Source organism: Thunnus maccoyii, chromosome 10, assembly GCF_910596095.1.
Source record: "Thunnus maccoyii chromosome 10, fThuMac1.1, whole genome shotgun sequence".
Lineage (NCBI taxonomy): Eukaryota > Metazoa > Chordata > Actinopteri > Scombriformes > Scombridae > Thunnus > Thunnus maccoyii.
In genome coordinates, this window is record NC_056542.1 from 12,464,398 (window position 1) to 12,483,841 (window position 19,444).

A 19,444-nucleotide genomic window follows, 5' to 3' on the forward strand; every position below is an offset into this window, starting at 1 on the left:
CATCGATGAGCGACCTCAGTGTGTATTTTTGACAGCTCTCCCTATTATTTCCTCTATAAGTGCCCTCTGCCTTCTTATTTTCACCTTCCTTCCTTCCTTCCTTCTTTCCCTCCTTTTCATCCTCGCAGTGGAGCGATAACAAGGAGGCCATGCCTCAGCTCCTCTCATCTCATCTTTAAGACATTTTGAGCAAACACTCTTTCATCATCCCCTGTCTGCATTTCTCTGCCCTGTTATTAAAACTAGCCTGTCAAACAACTATGATTCCCAGAAGTCCATCCTCCCCACTCTCACAACAAAATAAATTATTCAAGTGTAGATTTTGTAGTCCAGTAATGGATGATATCATTCATTTATGTTATTATACAGAATACAGGGCTGGGTTGTTCATTAGTAACATGTATGTTCAGAATGTGAATATTAAGTTGAGTCTAGATTTCTTGCTTTTAATGATACTCAACTCTGTGTTTAGGTTTTTGGGGAATGTTGTTGAGTGGTTGTTTACTGTAGCAATTCACTGATGCATATATTATTTACAATGCATACACATTTTTCTATTTGTAGTTTTTATATGAAAGTATTTTATCATACAGTAAATATGGCTCCATTCCCATAATCAGCTAAGTATGCTTGGCAAGCACTATCTTTCATGTAGGCACATGCATACTAAATTGCATGATTACTAATTTACTAATTTACTATGAAATATGCAGTCCATATGTTGATTACTTACTTTATTTATTTGATAGTCAAAGATTGGAAAATGCATTTGGCAGTTTAACCCCAGCTCCTTAAAACAACATTGTCCTTTTCTTTGCAGTTGTCATGTGTTTCTACACACTCACAACACACACTCCCTCTCCTATACGATTTATGATGATTTATGACACTGTATGCACTGCACTGCAGTTCATTAGCAGAAATGGAGCTCCATCACTTCATCCAATTCTCCATCCTTTCCCTCCATCTCTGTAATGCAATCTGCTTGTGACATAGTTTCTGTATTGTTAGATGTAGAGAGAGCTATGGTGTTCCCTATCCCCACAGGAACCAGTTCAGGTCCAGCCCATGCCCTAGCTGGGTACTCTCCCATTGAGATCTGGGACACTGTGCGCATCCTAATGTTTCTACTGAATGGAGAACACTGACAGCGCCGGTCACAAGGACCTTCCAGCTCCCCTCGGTGTCCCTTAACAGATTTTAACACTTTTCATTCACCTTTAAGGGAAAACTCCAGTAGACTTAAGAGGTGGCTTTGAAAAGTTGGTAGCTTGCTCCTTTGTGGAGAATGGTTGAATGTAGTTTGTTTGGATTAAAGAAGCTACAAAATACTCTAACAGACACCCAGAGTCATGACAGAAAAAATATCAAAATATATACACATAAACCTCCAAAACAAACCTTTTGCTAACAAATCACTAACTTAACTGCTGATTTATAATTCTGAACAGAAATTTGAAGATATGCATCTAATCCCATATATTTTTGGTGGAGTATTCCTTTGATATGTCAGGACTCCACCTGTTTTTCTGCTCTGAAAAAAAGAATTCTTTGCTGTAGAGAATTTGCGGTATTCTGTGTCAAGGGTGAGATACAGTATAAGCCTGTGTGTATGTATACATGTGTGGTCCATGCATTTACCCTCTGGCATCACTCCGGTGTCAGTTGTCATCTCTGGAACTTTACAACTGTGCATCCGTTTGCTGTATTGTGTGGGTGTACATTGCATGCATGAATGTGTGTCTGTGTACACTACATGTGTTTCCAGTGAGGGAGGCGCTGTCCTTAAAAACGTGGGGTAATCACAAACCAAGGCCTCTCGTTGCCACTTGTGTATGTGATGTGTGTGTGAGGAGTGATGAGTGCGAACAGCTCAAGGCATTGCAGGAAAAGGCGTGCTCCAGTGCTGATAAAGTCCCACATGGATGCCATAAGACTGTCCCTGGTTCTCATAACGCGGTGTTTGAAGTTCTGAGGGTATTAAACAAACCCACAGGCTTTCAATCTAATACCAAAGAGACAAGTTGTAGTTTTATTATTTGTCTTTCCTTCTGTCTTCGCGGTCTCCTCATTTCCTCCTGTCCTTCTTTGAGAGGCAAAGTACAGTATTTAACTTTATAAAATCCAGTGTTGAACATCACCATTACTATCATGCAATACCAGCCTTTCACGTCATAATGCAGTGTTGTCAATTAGACCATTAGATCTTACTTTAAGTTGTACATATTTACCTTAGTTGTCTAACTTGCGCAGGTAGCCACTACATATATAAGACATGTCCAATTATTTAATATTATGTTTTTGAGTTATTTTTATTTCTAGCAGTTTTTCCTCATGATACACACTGGTACACACAAGTCTTTTAAATTGCTTCCTATTGCTTGTGTCTTTAATTACATTCTTCTTTCTAACGTTGTTTGTGTGTTTTTCTCTACAGTATGCAGTGGGGCTGTGACTGTGAATGTGAACCCTAAAGTGGAGGTGTTGAAAGATGGCACTGCCAAACTGCCCTGCACATATACTGTCTCGCCTCCATCAAGCAACACTATTGTTGAGTGGTACATTGTAAGTAATATCCAGATATTGATATTCTTTCATATTCAAATATGGCACTGTCAAAATTTTTATTTTTAGATTTGATTTGAGATCGTGGCTTCTTCGATTATTCCTCATGTTTCTCTTGCCCTCTTCCCTTATCTTCTTTTTTCCATCTGTCCATGCAGGAGGAGCAGGGAACCAGGAGGCGCGTGGCTTTCCGCTCCGAGGGTGGCGAGGGAAAAAGCGATGAGGGCACCCTTCTGTCTGGCCGGGTCACCTTTGGAGAGGACTTCACCTTGACCATCACCTCTGTTCAACCCTCCGATGAGCTCGTCTTCTTCTGCCAGGTCACTGCTGGCCCCGCTGGTGTCAAAGATGCTGCCACTATGCTCAAAGTCTTCTGTGAGTCAGCCAGTGGCCTTTGGCCTTTTGTAGGACCTCAACATGACCTTTTTAAAGCAACCACTCTGCCCTCTCACCCCCTACTCACTTTCCCAGTTGTTGATGTCTGGAATTTATGACTTGGTTTGTTGCTATCAGTGCTGCTAAAGGTTTGCGGCATTAATGAGATCTGCATGTGTGTTCACGCATACTACTTTCATTTAGAAGAGGCTTAATTGCACTTAATGCATGTAATGCATTTTGCTGATTGCATTTTGCACAAAACACCATGCAAAACCTTATTTTATAAAAATATAGTATCATGAGGTTTTATCTGTCACAATTGTCTACATTTGTCAAGAATAGAGCAGACTTCTGCTAATATTTTTTCATCATGTGCAGGACTTTGGAGCTTTTTTCAATGCCTGGGGTTACTAGTTTCCTTTGATTCCCCAGAGGTCAATTAACCACAATCTAATCACTCTTGACACAATTGATGAATAGTTCAATCACACCTGTCATGTCTCATATATCTCATCTTAATAACGGTCCGAATTTATCACCAAGGCGCCAAGGGCTGACCAGGGTACAGGCCGCTGTGTCCTTGCCCCTCCCACAGCAACCCCTGAGCAGACATCAATCATACTTTTAACGTTTAGTGGCCTCACCGAAATGAATAGGATTCATTTGCATTTTGGATTGTGCGGATCAATCACTCTTAATAGGGAGAATTTAAAGTTGGGAGAATAGTCACACAGAACTTTCTTTACTTAATATGAAGTTATCCATTAACATTTATGTTCTCTGATGCACCGAGGTTTAAAGCAGTCTCATAAAATAAGCTATTAATTGTGAATGGGCTAGGCTGTTGTGAAGAGCACAGTGTTTCACAAATCCTCAATGAAGTGCTATTTGACAATGGTCTTTTTAAATGCACTTAGTGCCCACAGCCATAAGAAAACACCCTGTCTCACAAATCAGCAATTATTCTTCGTCCATGTTTGACCACTTGACTCAATGGGGGATGAGTTATATTGTGTCTGTCCTGCCTTAACTTAGTAGGAGTGAGTTATGAGGTCTCCCGAGGGTTGAGCTGTACCAGTGATAGCCTGGTTTCTCTCTCTAGTGAGGCCTACAGTAGAAAGTAAACCGTGTGTCTGCTAAGCAAAACACGCTATTACAGAGTGAAAACAATCCTGCCACCATTTCTCTGTATTTTTTTCTGCTGTCTTACATCTAATAATAGGCAGTAAAGGAGAGTTCAGAGGGAAAGAAACCTACTTATGACTTATGAACAATTTCTCAAACTGTGCTTACATAAAGTATGGCCACCTGCATTACACAGTATGTGGAAAGGGAATGCCTATAAAAAAAAAAACGTGCTTCAGCAGTTTTGTGAGCAGCGTAACAAAAACTACTGAAAACTAAAGTCAAACAACTGAGTGAGCGAGATGGTGAGAGAAATACCCATTTACTGTTTATTTTCATAAGCAGTCGGCAGCTGCAGGGACTGATAGCATGACCTTGCATGTGAACAGGTGGAGCTGGGGAATAAAGCAGAGAAACAAGAGGGAACACTCACACCCGTGGTTGTGTGTGTTAGCCAGAGAGAGGCGGAGTGTGGAGGGTTTTTTTTTTGTGATTTGACCCTTATCAGCTCATGTGAACCAGGCCTCAGTGGAATCATGCGAAGCAGGATATTTACTGCTCAACTTAATTAACAAGGTCAGCAGGCATGTGGGTGGGACTGCTTATAGTTAGTTTGTGTGTGTTTGTATCTCAGGGTTAAAGTTAAAGGTTTTCCTTCCAGTGAATCATAATGATTTAATAATGTATCCTCCCCCTCCCATATTTTTCTGTCTCAGTTGCTCCGGAGAAGCCAGAACTCAAAAAGCCATCAAGCCAGGCTATTTCTGTGGGAGAGACTTCCAGCTCTGAGGTGTGTGTGCAGTTTTCTACGTGTGTGTGTGTGTGTGTATCCTGTGTGCGAGTGCATTTTTCCTAACACTGCATTTTCTGACACTTATCCTTCCTTTTGTGCATGTATTTGAACATGTGTATCAGATCGGCAGCTGTGTGACAATGAACGGGCATCCTCAACCAAGAATAATCTGGTTCAAAGATGACCAGCCCCTACCCGAGGTCAAGGACAGGAAAGAGAGTACGTGTCCTCTGATTGTTAGAATGATGAGAAAGTATAAACAATGTCCTGATTGAAAACATAGTCTTATTTAACATACCGTATAAAGCAGAGGATAATCTGCACACTCTCTGCAGTCATTCCATCAATTGATCTGGTTAGTAAATCAATCGAATGCACTCAGCTTAACAAATGTCTCTCCTTCCTTTTTCCGTCCCTCCTCTCTGTCAGAGACCTACATGATTCCCTCGGTAGTGAAGGAGGCCTCAGGTCTCTACACCATCAAGAGCACCCTGTACATGCAGCCCACCAAAGCAGACAAGGACTCTGTCTTCCAGTGCACCGTGGAGTACAGCATGCCAGAAGGCCAGATCAAACAGAAGAAGTCTGACAGCACCACCATCAACCTCAACTGTGAGTGAACTGTGAGGGAAGGGGGTGGGGTGACTCTATCCAATTACCTTATTAATGAAGGTCTTCAACCAGTTGTCCTTCAGTTCCCCTTAGATGTTCTGGAGGAATTGCAGGAGGTACATTTGAATTAGTAATAGTATTTTGAATGAAACATTTTAATCATATGTCAGTTTTCTCAATATCGCATTAAAATGGCAGCGATTACACTTTATGATTTCTGAACTTTGCTTTAGCTCTGCAAGCTAACTGCTTCATTATCAGAGAATAATTTCTTATCAGACCAGTGTGCCAAACCCCTGCTGCACTAAGTGAAAATGATCAAGACCGGACTAATGTAGGATTGAAGAAAAAAAGGAGTCAAGATTTATGCCATTGTGTGTTAGTTGTTCTGTTTTTTTACTTTACTGGTCAATGAGCTGTGATCATACAAGAATGTAAAACACATATACCAGTTGTATAACATGACATGTTATTTAATGTAGGGCTGCAACTATAATTGTTTTCATTGTCAATTAATCTGCCGATTATTTTCTCAATTAATTGTTTCATCTATAAAATGTCAGACAATAGTGAACAAATCCTTATTATAATTCCCCCCGACCCATGGTGCCATCTTCCTTTGTCTTGTTTTGTGACCCACAGTCATAAATACAAAGACATTCAGTTTACCATCGTGTATGACAAAGAAAAGCATCAAATCCTCACATGTGAGAAACCAGAAGTAGCAAATGCTTAAAAATTGAGTAAAATAGCAAATAGTTGCAGCTCAAATTTAATGCCACGAATATGTGTTGTGGCTTCTCAGTTTTGACATTTGTTCCACAAATAGTTTGAAGATCTCTTTGTTTTTAAAATCTATTTATTTATTTATGTACAAAGCATTGTCAACAAACAGCTCATAGTGTTATGTCTTCACCTCCTGGGCCCATTTTAAAATCTGTAGGCACAAACACCATGTAATGTAATTTTCAGCTAAAGAGATATGATGAGGAAAGGAAAGAGGAGGCACTGGGAAAGTAAAACATCCTCTCTGGAATGCATTGCAATGATATACCATATAACAATGTAAATGTATCCAAAAGGAGGAATTTTCACCTGTTCCATGTCTGTTCTTGTCCATCTAGATCCTTCAGAGACCGCAACATTTACCCTACTCAACACTGATCCAGTCAAAGAGGGCGATGTTGTCACTATGAAGTGCGAAACTGATGGAAACCCTCAGCCTGAGTTTGACTTCACGAAAGATGTGCGTTTGAATTTCACGTGCATGTTTGTTTGAGAGAGAATTGTTATTCTTTTACTCTATGTACCCCACTTCTTTAAAAAAAATAGTTACTCTCACTAAATCTTGATTCTCTCTCTCTCTCTCTGCCCATACCTCTTCTTCCACCTCCAGGGCAAACTCCTCAGTGGTCAGGGTGGTCTCCTGACGCTGAAATCTATCAAACGCACAGATGCTGGCGTGTACATGTGCAACGCTCTAGATTTCGATAACATCGATGCTGATCTGAGTGGAAAGATCAACCTGAGTGTCCACTGTGAGTAACCCAAAGACACGCTCACAGGAACAATTTATCTTCTGTTTGTGTAGTTTCGCCCTTGCAGTAAGCCATTCTTTTCATCAGTAAATCATAGAATTAAAAGGGTTAGAAAGGAATGAGCTTTAATGGAATCCTTTCAGCCGGGCGATACCCAATTCAATTTTTCACAGTTCATCTGTTACTTTAATGTTATCCCAACCACACTCCTTAATTTGATCTTATCACACACATTAAGTGGAGATAGCCTAGAAATAGCATGGAATACATTTAACTTGGGCTTCGAAATGGGCTTAACTTCAGAGTAAGTGCATTAGCTTTGTACTTAAAAAAAATTAAATATTCTGCCTAGTACGGCCGCCTTAAGAGCCTTATTACATGGTTGTTTAAGCGATCAGGAACTGTTTGATTTTAAGTGGCACTTCTTTAGGTTTCGTGTGTCGTCCTCTCCTCTGAATTGCCTTCTCTTCTTCGCCTCTCTCTCTGTCAGACATTGACCCAGTGAGCGTGACCCCGATCAAACCTCAAGTTGTCATGCTTGGAGACAAGGTGGAGTGGCAGTGTAAGACCAAGGCGTCTGCTCAGCATACAGTTCACTGGAAAAAGGTGTGCTCCATCACTCTCTCAACTTGCCTTCCATTCTCCTTGCATGTTAATGGAAAATGGATGTCTGTCTTTGGTCTTTTACTCATCTGTCCACAGAATTCTTTCAGAGCATTCCTAGATAAGAGTAAGTAAGAGTAAGTTTGTAAAAATACAAACCTGACATTATTATGTATTAACAACACTGGCTAGGGGATTTTGAACTTTACTCCAAGAATTCAGTCTCGCCTGGGTCTCCATATTTGGATATTTTGTGATTCTGGTTGAGCTTTGATGCAGTCTTTTTTTCAGGACAACAGTTTTTTAATTTTTTTATTGCATAAGACAACATTTTCATAATGTGATACAGAACTTACTTAGTTTGCAGCTGCCATACAACACTGTAGCTGTTGGATCTGCTCCCTTTAAAGACAGTTGTGATTCTGCTATACTGGCTGCATTGTGTTGTGTCCAATGGCAGCAACTGGAGAGCAGAAGCTGCTTCTAGTTTGTGAATGAGAAAAAACAGCAACAAGACACATTTTGTCTATCTAATGACTCATTTAATAATTAAGCATATAACTGCAAATCCTTTGATTTTTTTAGTTAGTCTAAGATAAGTTAGACATCCACCTGTGCAGGAGACAGCCAAATGCAGTACATTTTGTTTTGTACTGCATATTTTTAGTTTTATAGTAATTATGTGAGTTAAACTTTTAAAACTTTCTGAGTTAAAATGTAGACAAGCTAGAGTAGCAACAGCTGAGGGTCATTGATAATTAAACAATTCATAATTTGTGTGTAGCCAGGAGAAGCACTACTTCTGGCGTCTCTTTTCTGTTACAAACAATGTACATCATGCCATATTTTGACTTTGTTTTCTACAGTAAACATACCAAAGAAAAGAGGATTTGCTTACTCTTATAGTCTATTTGAAGCAGTTCAGCACACACTGATACTGTAAAACCACAAATCAGTGTGTTGCCATTTTTTTTTGGTTTTGGTATTTTGGTTTTCAGCCCTGGCCCTCCACTTGTCATGTGCACAGTGTTTCTCCGATGTCTGGCCTGTTGTCGAGCTTGTGTATCTATTGTTGTGTCTCCCTGGTGTGATAGAAACTCACCGACTGCTGGTTTTGTGGGTAGAAAACGTGTTTGATCTTAGAAAGAAGGATTGCTATGAGAAGAGGCTGAGAAGAATTGCGAGAGACAGTTTCATCGTTGAGGACTGACTTTGATCTCTTATCACTGTGCTTTGGAACAGTGTGTGTGAAGGTCCTTCTTTTGCTTTCCCAGCATAACAGCGTGCATTCAAACTAGATATTCACAATGCTGTCCTACTCTCATATTCACACACAGAGAGTAAAAAGAAAGAATAAAAGGCTGGTAGTGTGAGTCCAATTGTTTTTATTTCTGGGTGTTTGTTTTCCTCCAGGGCTCTAAGGTACTCTCTCAGAACGGCACTCTGTCAATACAAGACGTTTCCTATGATAAAGCTGGGGAGTACATGTGTGTTGGAGCCGTGCCATCTGTGTCAGGACTGACAGCCGAGTTCAGCGTCAACCTCACTGTCAAAGGTAATTCACTTACCTACATACATACCATACATATAAACATAGAAACATGCATTTACAGGGCTGCATGTACTGACTACCTGAGAAAAAGCTGTTTAGATAATCACATCAGCATCTGTATCATCATATTTCAATGTACAAACATATGCAGTTATGTGTTTCCTCTACTAAATTTACTCAACTTCCTCCTCCGACAGCAACTTTTAGACATGAGAAGCCTGCTGCTTAGAAGCTGGACAATATATGAGGCTTTACATACTCTATTCAAAGCATCAAATCTTTTTTTTCACCCACACCACCACCACTGCAAACACACAGGATAATGACAATGGCCAGTGTTAGTGTGGGCTGGGTATTGTTTTAGTTAGAGGAAGGAGGTTTTATAAAAGGTGGAAGCAGCTGAGAGATGGTGTTGCTTCCCACTCCGTTGATTAGTTTCAGTATAAGATGGAACCAGATTAGTCTGTGTACGTGTTGGGGGTTTTTCTACACTGTTAGTAGGAAATGTTAACTCGCTTTCCCATTCCCTCTCCAGGAAAGCCGATGATCGAGACTCCAGCTGCTGGAGAGGTGGAAAAGGAAGGAGACATGGTAACTCTGAAGTGCTCGGCTTACGGCTTCCCTGCCCCTCAGTTCACTTGGAAGCCCTCAGGAAAAGAGGTACAAATTTGAAATCACAGCCATGTATTGAAGTTGATACAAAAATACATCAGACAATTACATCTTCCCTAGTGCACAGGAATCCCTTAGTTAACAAAAGGAAATAGAAGCTATCACTGCTTTCTTAGAAGTGATTGCACGAGTAAAACTATAAAAACAGAGTTGAATATGTATGCCAAACAAACAGAGCTATCACTATTAGTGATTTCATTTGGGTCAATATGTGAAGTTTGAGACACCCTTTTTCAAAACATCTGAAGATCTTCTCCTTGGTAGACTGGTAGTTAAACTTCAAAAGCAATAGAAAAAGGAGGGAAAGAAACAGCTCATGGGGCTATGGAAAGTAATATTTTATTCTAATATTTCATATTGATGTGATATAGTTGAAAAGAAAATCCCACAAGAAACAGTTTTAAAGAAACTTTTTTAAAGGGGGAATACTGCTTCATAATTGAAATATTACATAAAGTTGATTGAATAAGATAAAACTTTAATGATGCTTCTAAAAAACTGGGTCATTCCAGAAGAAAACAGTGATGTATGCAAGATAAAAGATGAGAGATATTTCAACCTGTGCAACTGGCCATGTTTTAAGAGCTGATTGAGGTGTATGATTGAAAATCAAGGCATGACTAATGGATTATAACATCATTATAGTGCAAAAGTATTTGCTTTCACAATATAAATATGTAACAATGCATTCAAAATATAGACAAGAAACAATGAGGTCTTTTTTTTTGTCCTCCTCACTCTTCCCCTCACCCTTCACTCCTGCCAGTCGGTATCAGTGGAAGGCAACAAGGTGGTGAGCACCGTTACCCTTCAATCCACGGCCGAGGTCATGAAGAACGGGGTGACCTGTGAGGTCTCCAATGAGCACGGAAAAGATAGCAAGACCTTCCTAGTATCCCTCAAAAGAGGTTAGTGTCAGGAGATGACGGCAGCGATGATACTGCTTTCTCCCTCCCTCGATTATCTTCATGTTTTCCTCAGCATTTGATGATTAGTTACGATACAAAAACATGTTTTTTTGTAGTGAAAAGGTTTGACTTGATTTTTTGAAATTTGAATTGATCTACTTGTGTTGAAGGAATGATGAAGTGATCTCATTCATTGGCTGGTTTCTACAGTCTTTTTTGAAGTCTTTTTTTTTTTTAGAGTTCAATAATAGACTTAAATGACTGTTTTCTTTTGCTCTTTTACCAGCACCAAAAACTGCAACCTGAATGCCTTTTTCTCTTTTTTTGTTCTCCTCTCTTGCAGCAATTGACAACTCCGCTAACAGAGGTAGAGCCTTCTCCCTCCTCCTCCTCTTCTCCTCCCTCCTTCTCACAGGACTCTTTGTTGTACAGACCCTGTAATTTAGAAATCCCCCCCTCTACCCATCTCCTCCTGCCCCGGCCCCTCCATCACACACACACATACACACACACACACACATAGACACACACCTCCCTCCGCTGTACTGTAATCTTGTATATTTGCCCTCTTACTACCGAACACTGTGGATATTGTATATTGTTCTTCTTCTTCTCTTGTCACCTTTGTATGATGTCTGTCCTATATTTTGTGGATGCTACTACAACTTTTTGTGGCCCCTAGGGGACAATAAAGGATTCTATTCTATTCTATTCCTTCCTTTCCTCTCTGTATTTCCTCACTCAGTGTCTCTTTTTTGGTCTTTGCTCTTCTTTCCGACTGCCTTCTTGTTTCTCGCTTTTCCTGTTCGTTGTTTCCTCTCGCCGGGGTGCTGTGTGTAAGTTTGCATTAGCTTAGTTTTTGTGTGTGTATGATCTCACTGGTGTGCGCGTTGTAGTTGTTGCTTTGCTATGCTACGGGACTGAGCAACTCTCTTTCTCTCAAAGTGCTGCTCTCTGGAAACCCTGTGCTTAAGTCAGGTCTGTATCACTAACCCTATTGACATGTGTATGGTGTTCGTCTAGAACTGTAAGTTCTGTACACTGTGTGTGTATTGATGTCTGTGTGCACACACAGGTTTGTGTATTTGTGTTTACAAAAGCTAATGTGTTTGTGTATTCATACTTGTATTACTGTAGTTGTGAGGACAGACTTTAAAATAGGACGTGTAGAGACGAAAGGTTTTGCTTTTTAGACATTTACGTCTTATTATTTCAGAATTTTTTCATACGTACTTACCCCTTACAACTTGAAATTTAGAATTACAGAACAAAAACAGCTCATATAGGCAAGTCGTCCACTGCTAATACAATAGACATTACTAACTGACCACAGCTATAGTTTAAAATGGTTCACAAGAACTATGTCTGAGGTGTCCTATTCTACAGTTTTAATCAATCAGACGCAAGTATTCCTCAAGGAATAGTTCGACATGGGAAATATACTTATTCCCTTTCTTGCTGAGAGTTAGATAAGTTAATACCACTCTCTTGTTTGTACGGTAAATATGATTCTACAGCCAGCATTTGATTAGCTTAGCATTGCATAAAAACTGGAAAAGGGGGAAACAGTTAGCCTGGCTATGTCCAGAGGTAACAAAATTTGCAGACCAACACCTCTGAAGTTCACTTATTAACAAGTTATTTGTTGTTTAATTTTTACAAAAACTGAAGTGTAAAAACCATACTAAACAAAAAACGATTGTGGTTTTATAGAGGGGTTATGTGTTGGACACTTTGTTGGCTGTGAAGTTACTGCATCCAGACATGAAATAGTTTGGCACATAACCCACAGCTGTTTTGTGTACAAATTAAACAAACAAGATGTAATTTGTTGGTTAATGAGCCTTAGAGGAGCTGTCAGGTATTTTTTAACCTTTGGACAGAACCAGGTTCACTCTGTTTTCAGTCTTTATGCTAACCTAAGTTAACCATTTCTGTCTCTCTGAGAATGGTATCAATTTTCTCATCTACCTCAAAGCAAGAAAGCAAAGATGCATATTTCCCAAAGTGTCAAACTATTCCTTATAGGACACCTGGCCACCAATCAGAAACAAGTATTCTTAATGGCTATAGTATAAATAGCTATTATATTGGTATCAATATTGGACATTTAAAACTCTGTTAAATCTATGATAATGTTATATTTTATGTAGAACAGTATCAGATTTTAGAAATGTGTTGACCATAGACAGTAAAAAAAATAGTGGACGTAGCCACCTTGATATCACCTGTTGGTTTGTGGACTCCCGTTTTGAAGCCTTGAGTTCGGCATTTTCACCGTCACCATTTAGAATTCTTGGAGCAAGAAGTGAGCATATTTGGACGAGAGGGTGGAGCTGACCCTAACATTAGCTGCTAGCTTCTCGCTCCTAGCTTGGTTAGCATGGCGCATTTACAGTTTATGGTTAATTGTGGTAATGCTAATCTTAATGCTAATTTTGGCCAGTGAAAAACAGGCTTAAAACAAAATGTACTTACCGGAAAAACCGAACATCCAACTCCTTAGACGGTCTTTAAGTATAACCAAACACTGAAAAAGACTTTCTTGGCAACCAAAACGTTATAATTATCTTTCATGAACTGAAAACACACTAAAATAGCGACAGCTACGCCTATACACCTATTCTAATCTGGGGTTATGATACGCAATGTACGTAACCAAAGTTGTCGCCATGGTAGCGATTCGTAAAGCATACCCTGACTTATCATCTATTTTATTTTAAATTGAACCATAATTTACTAAATGAACATCATACTGTATTGAAAAAGACTTGAAACTAGCAATTGAGATCATAAACACATCAGGAAAATGTTTGCTGAGGTCATAAATCAAGTGAGAAGTAGGGTCATTTTCTCATAGTCTCAATCGGGAATCTTTTTGTAGCCAGTGGAGTCGCCGGCTGCTGGCTATTAGAGAGGCTTCACTTTTCAGATCCGGAGCTTGCTGCTTGATATTGACATGTCATGTCCCCACAAATATAGTAATACAAGTGTAGGTGGACGGGTGAGTATGTTCAGTGTTGTTTTCTGGCTGGTCAGCTGTCTAGTATTGTTTGAATATACAGGCCCCGTTTTTGGGTCTCATCACATTTCAGTCATTGCATTCAAAAGTTTAGACTAACCCCACATCCCGCTCCCTGCTCCTTCTCCTCTCCACCTGCCCATCCATCCATTGTCTTCATCTGGACCCCACCCGTCCCCACCCTTTCCCTCTCTCCACCCTCCGCTCCTCATCCCCTCCCATGGTATCCACAATGAAATCATTTTCCTCCCCCCACTTCCTCCTCCTCTACCTCCACGAATCAAACACCCACAAATCATGCCCCTCTCTCCACCACTGCCCTTTCCAAAATCAAATTCCCTGCACCTTCCTCCTCCACTGTGATCAATCCCTCATCCACGCCTCCCTCACACCTCTGTCCTTCCTTCAAATCTCCCTCCACCCCACCATCTGTCCCTCCACCCCTCCCTCCATGTATCCCTCCATTGCGGCACTATAGCTGACCAGCAGCAGGGAGGCTCCAGTGGGGTGGTGATAGCTGTAGTGGTGTGCGTTCTGCTGCTCCTGCTGCTGGTGGCCCTCATCTACTTCCTGAACAAGAAGAGCAAGCTGCCCTGCGGCAAGAAGGACAAGAAGGAAGTGTAAGTCGAAACAAGGGGAGGGAAAGAGGGACGGAAAGGATTCATTTTGGCAGTGATTTTTCTAATATGACTCAACCATTATACTGTAAGTAAAACGTCACTATGGTTTCCAATAGTGTCTTTTGTGAAAAAAAGGGAAAAATAAACTCTTCAGAGGTAGATGGTGATAAAACACATTCCAGCATGTATATGTATTTTTACAAAATAGATAAATGTAATGAAAAGAGGAAAATATTTCAAATTTAAAAATCATCAATAATTCAATAAATCAATAAAAATATAAAAATGTAAATAAAACTTATATGTTAGAGTTCTGTGCTTTTTGAGCATTTAAGGATTAAGGATCTTAGATTAGAATCACAGTGAAATTAGATGCAACAGATCTGCTGTATTTAACATTCTGACAATAGTTAAAATTGAAGAATAGTAACAAGGTTTCCACTCTTGAATCCTTGCTTTTCAAATCAACAATCCCACCTTATAAAAAAGATTGACTGCACACTGACAAAAAAATTAGAAGAGGTTCATAAGATGCAAAAAGAATCAATTTATCTCATGTGCAAAAGGTGACACGGTGAAAAAAAAGTGGAAAAAATGAGAAGTGATTTCAGTGAAGGGACCATCTGCAGCATAACTTTTTATGAAATACTTTCGATTGCCTCAACTGTTCACATTATTCCCAGCAACATGCTGGGCTTCTCTATTTTTCAAAGAAGCAATTTTTCTCTGACAAGCTCAAAGGTTGTGTGCTCAACCCATCCATGACAATAACCTTCTGTCTGATTTTGTCAGGATTTCCATTTTTATCATTTTTAGTGTCTATTAAGAAATATCCTCAACACCATATCACCTCAGAACGAGTTGTTGTCTTTGTATATCTTAATAAGCTGGGATTGCAGTATTATCTTTCCCTAGATTTGAAACAGGGAAGTTTGTATTTTTAAAAAAATGAGTAAAAAGCATGAGTAAATAGGAAAAAAAATTACAGTATGTACTCTATTTTTTGCAGAAAAATATAGTTGAACTGTACACAAAATTTTAGACGTAAAGCAGCCCAATTGTCTTTAAGAACATTGTGTTGAAGTCAAAGCAATGATTAACATGCTTTTGTCAAATCTAGATCCATTAGCTATACAAGGCAGTCACGACACACTTTCTGTCCTGATTCGGTTTGTTTTTGTCTCTTGCTCTCTCTACAGGGCCACTGGAGAGGTGAACAATGACATTGTGGTGGAGATGAAGACAGAAAAGGCCAATGAAGAAGCCGGTCTCCTCAACAAGAGACCGTCCACAGAACAGGTCAGTCAATAGACACAATAGACAATAGAGTTTTGGTGGTTTAACAATGAGTTCCAGCTGTTGATTACGATAGGGCAAACCAACCAGGTCTGTATACGACTGAACAAATTAGCGTTAAGTGTTTGAATTTTTTGCCAAAAAGTTGAGAATGGCTACATAGACATAAACTTGCCTAAAATGATCCCTTATACCAATTGGGATCAGTTTGACGTGAACATGAATAATGCAGTCAGCAGAAATATCTTCAGAGACATCATTCATGCTGAGTGTCTAAAGTCAGTTTTAATTCAAATAGAGAAGAAATGACGGAGGGTGACAGCTGCACGGAGACATCCGAAAATGTCATCACAAATGTAAAACATTTCATCATGAAAATTATGGTAGTGGCATATTTGACGTGAATGTGAAAGCCAGTTTAAGCAAGCCTTGTTTTATGAGATTTTTAAGACTACTGACAGCAAACTGTGTGACATTTCAGAATTGCAGCGAGATTGCACACACACTTTGCTTTGCTTTGAAGTGGATATAATGAGAAGATGTAAAAGTCTGTCTCTCCATATGCTATCAAGTGATGTTTCTTGAGACGTCATTAAAAAAATATCAACACGTAAGCCTTCTAAAAGACTGCATCCAAGCTACAGACTTCTCAGAAAACTCGGCTTGTATTTTATACATTTGTTGACAGATTTATTTAGGAGAATGTCTCACCACAACAAGTGTACAAATAAAGTAACATATGCTTATAATGCTTACAGCTTGTAATGCCAGCTGCAGAACACATGACTCTGCTCTGAAATATAATACTCTGAGTATTAAATGCTCTATACATATATGTTTGTTATCTCCTCTTGTTCCCTGTCAGCAGTCCACAGTCACTCTTTAATAAAGATGTAAAATGATAATGGTAAATTTTAATGGTAATTTTCTGATGCTGGTATTGTACAGCTAATTTGTCCAGATGTGTGTGTTAATTGACAAACATATAAGCAGCAGGAGACCATGACCATTTCATAGTGTTGCATTTGAAAATTGTTTGTTTTAATGTTATAAAACAAACAATTAATGCAACTGTTATCTAAATACAAGAACATATATACATTTATCGGCACTTAATAAACGTACATTTTCTTAAGATAATTATTTAGTTTAAGAATACTCAGAATTTCTGGGTGATGGATATCTAATTCTTTTTTACTGGAAAACCATAAGTACAGTAGTTTCTTATCATCATAAGCATATATTCATCTATCATGATGGCACATATGTGATATTTATATTTTTCTCTGTGTGTTTTTGTCTCTCTTTCTTTCCAATAGTGATGACATGAGACAATGAACATTACCGACTGAGGGATGAAGGGAAGGAGGTCAACGGTTATGAAGACAACAGGGCTAATTTTTATTTAGATATGGGACTGTGGGGAACATCAAAAGGTGGAAATGGGTTTGATTTGGGGACCTCACCATGCTTGGTATTGGGTATACTTGTTTTATAACCAGTGGACCTGTTGAGTGGAGCTTCTCCTTTTTTTTTAAAAGATAGATTTGCTCTTAAAGATTAAACTCCACCCATCTGTGTTACCACAAGTTTAAAACTGTACATGTGCAAAATCATAATGTGACATCACTGTATGGCATTATTATCATGGCTTCATTTGATTGTAACTCCTTATTCACCAATCACATCTTCGGTCGACTCCTCTGCAGAGTAGAGCTACACACACTGAGGCGTGGATTGACACAAGCCAAACACAGGGGCAAAATCTTTCTTATCTACCCCAAATGCAACACAAAATGCCATTATGCTTCTGTGTTTTTTGGAGTGTGTGTCTGCATCTAAGTGTGACACTGTAGTGACTACTCTGTCTTGGAGTCTGCACTTAAATTCTCTGCTTTCTGCTGGGTATGTTGGGATAAATTATCACAGGCTGCCATTCTGTTTTATTCACTTCAGTAATACGTGATGATTTACGGCAGCTCACAACATTTAATCCCCAAGCACGCTATTTGGCACACATGGCTGTAACATTTCAGCTCAAAGAAGCTCTGTGTTCGCTTTAGTGATGTTTCTTTAATTGCATTTTTACCACCTGTGAATGTTTATATATTTTTTTTTCAATATCCCTAATTAGCTTTTGCTAGAAACAGCCCAGGCATTTAGTAATGCCAATCTTTTCTCTACAATTGCTTGCCTTTTTAAATCCTGTTAAAAGCCACCAAACAAGCAAGCTATTAGGTTGTACAAATTTGTTTTTGCCATTTCCAGCATACTTGTATATTATGTTAGTACATCAATCATTCGCTTGTTTTCCTTTGCGCTCTTGTTTTCTTTGTAAATTCAAATACTGATTAACCTGTCTATCGAGCAGGAGGTGTACTGTGCCTGATGTGTGGAGCTCAAAGTGTCTGTGGTTACTAAGCTGCTGGCCTGGGATTGTAATTGCTACCGTTTCTTACCAAGTCTCTCACAGCCTTTCAGTCCTCTTCTCCGGGATGAAACAGTTCTCACAAGCACAGCACGCAGTGGTTCCGCTCAAAAAGCCCAATTATCATCAGCTTTCACTGTAAAATTGGTGGAATTTGGTGAAATGGTCGACAATCTCAAACTGTGGCCTGCTATGTTGTTGTTTTCTCATGACAACAAAATGGGACTTGTAGGGGCTACGGCGCAGTAGTCACAGATTCACCTATTAGGAGAAATCACTGGCACAGATTCACCCTAGTTTGATACAAGCAGGGAAGGGAAGGGAACATGGGGGAGGGATCAGGGGATTTGCTGGTGTATGTGAGTTATTTGTGATTTTTACCAAATGAAAGAGTTTTTGAGTGTCACAGCAGGAGTGTTTTTTTGTTTAGGTACGCGATACAGACATTTATGTTCCTCCCTTACACTGTCGGCAGGCCAGAGAGAGATGATAGCAGGTTGACAGGCCCTTTATCTTTGTTGTACACTGGAACCTACGGCCTTGATTTTTTTTTAAAAAAAGGTCAATTCAAACCACTATCTACGCCCAGAAGGCTCATTTTATTTTTCAATGTCAGTCTACTGATCTTGCCATAAACTTATTGACTGTTAGCAAACCTGTGATGGCAGGTGAAGACTTAAACTTGGAGCATCTTTTTTATTTTTATTTTAATGTTTTATATAAAAAAAATATTGTGGTATTAAAGTTGCTTTGTTTTTTTTTAGAAAGGGGATTCTTCATTTTGGAACTACTGAGTTTTCATTTTTCCCATGCCTTTCCACTAGCTGAGAAAAGAGAGAAATGTTTTTTTTTTTAAAAAGGTTTCTTTTTTTATGAGATATTCTCAGTGCTTTACTTCTCTCTCTCTCTCTGTACTGTATACTGTATATTTTGTGGTACGCTGTTGTGACCTCTGTGGTGTGTTGATGTATCTTTTTATTTTGTTCCAGCTGTGTAGAATTTATAATGAAAAAAAAACTCAAGAAAACCAATCACACCCCTTTATTCTCCGTGTTTTTATTCCTGTCTCTGCAGTTAAGAAAAATACTATTTTGGAATTCATTGGGCAACATCACCGTTATTTTTCATCGTTATCACAAATGGGATTAAATGTGTGAAATTCTCTGTGCATGCTCATCAAGATGCACAAAGTTGTGTGAAGGTGAATTCCTTGGAGGCAAGGAAGTGTGTCTTGCAACATAAACCCTTACTCACCACTGAACTTCATCTCAAAAATCTTACACCACACCAAAAGACTTGTCGGATGTCAAATTGCTTTTGAATTCATCCGTG

The 19,444-nt window shown here is 39.2% G+C and overlaps 1 protein-coding gene across 1 annotated transcript in view; it reads left to right on the forward strand.

Annotated features, from left to right (window-relative positions):
• bcam (basal cell adhesion molecule (Lutheran blood group)) overlaps positions 1–19,156 on the forward strand; it is a 52,211-nt gene extending 33,055 nt beyond the window's left edge. Inside the window, exons 2-16 of the mRNA XM_042424427.1 lie at positions 2,438–2,565; positions 2,724–2,940; positions 4,785–4,858; positions 4,984–5,080; positions 5,291–5,473; positions 6,598–6,719; positions 6,870–7,011; positions 7,502–7,617; positions 9,028–9,169; positions 9,702–9,826; positions 10,605–10,746; positions 11,090–11,113; positions 14,247–14,388; positions 15,588–15,687; positions 17,004–19,156. Of these exons, the coding sequence (XP_042280361.1) occupies positions 2,438–2,565; positions 2,724–2,940; positions 4,785–4,858; positions 4,984–5,080; positions 5,291–5,473; positions 6,598–6,719; positions 6,870–7,011; positions 7,502–7,617; positions 9,028–9,169; positions 9,702–9,826; positions 10,605–10,746; positions 11,090–11,113; positions 14,247–14,388; positions 15,588–15,687; positions 17,004–17,006 (1,757 nt within the window). The 3' untranslated portion in view covers positions 17,007–19,156. The remainder of the gene's footprint in view (positions 1–2,437; positions 2,566–2,723; positions 2,941–4,784; positions 4,859–4,983; positions 5,081–5,290; positions 5,474–6,597; positions 6,720–6,869; positions 7,012–7,501; positions 7,618–9,027; positions 9,170–9,701; positions 9,827–10,604; positions 10,747–11,089; positions 11,114–14,246; positions 14,389–15,587; positions 15,688–17,003) is intronic.
• The last annotated feature ends 288 nt before the right edge of the window (positions 19,157–19,444 follow it).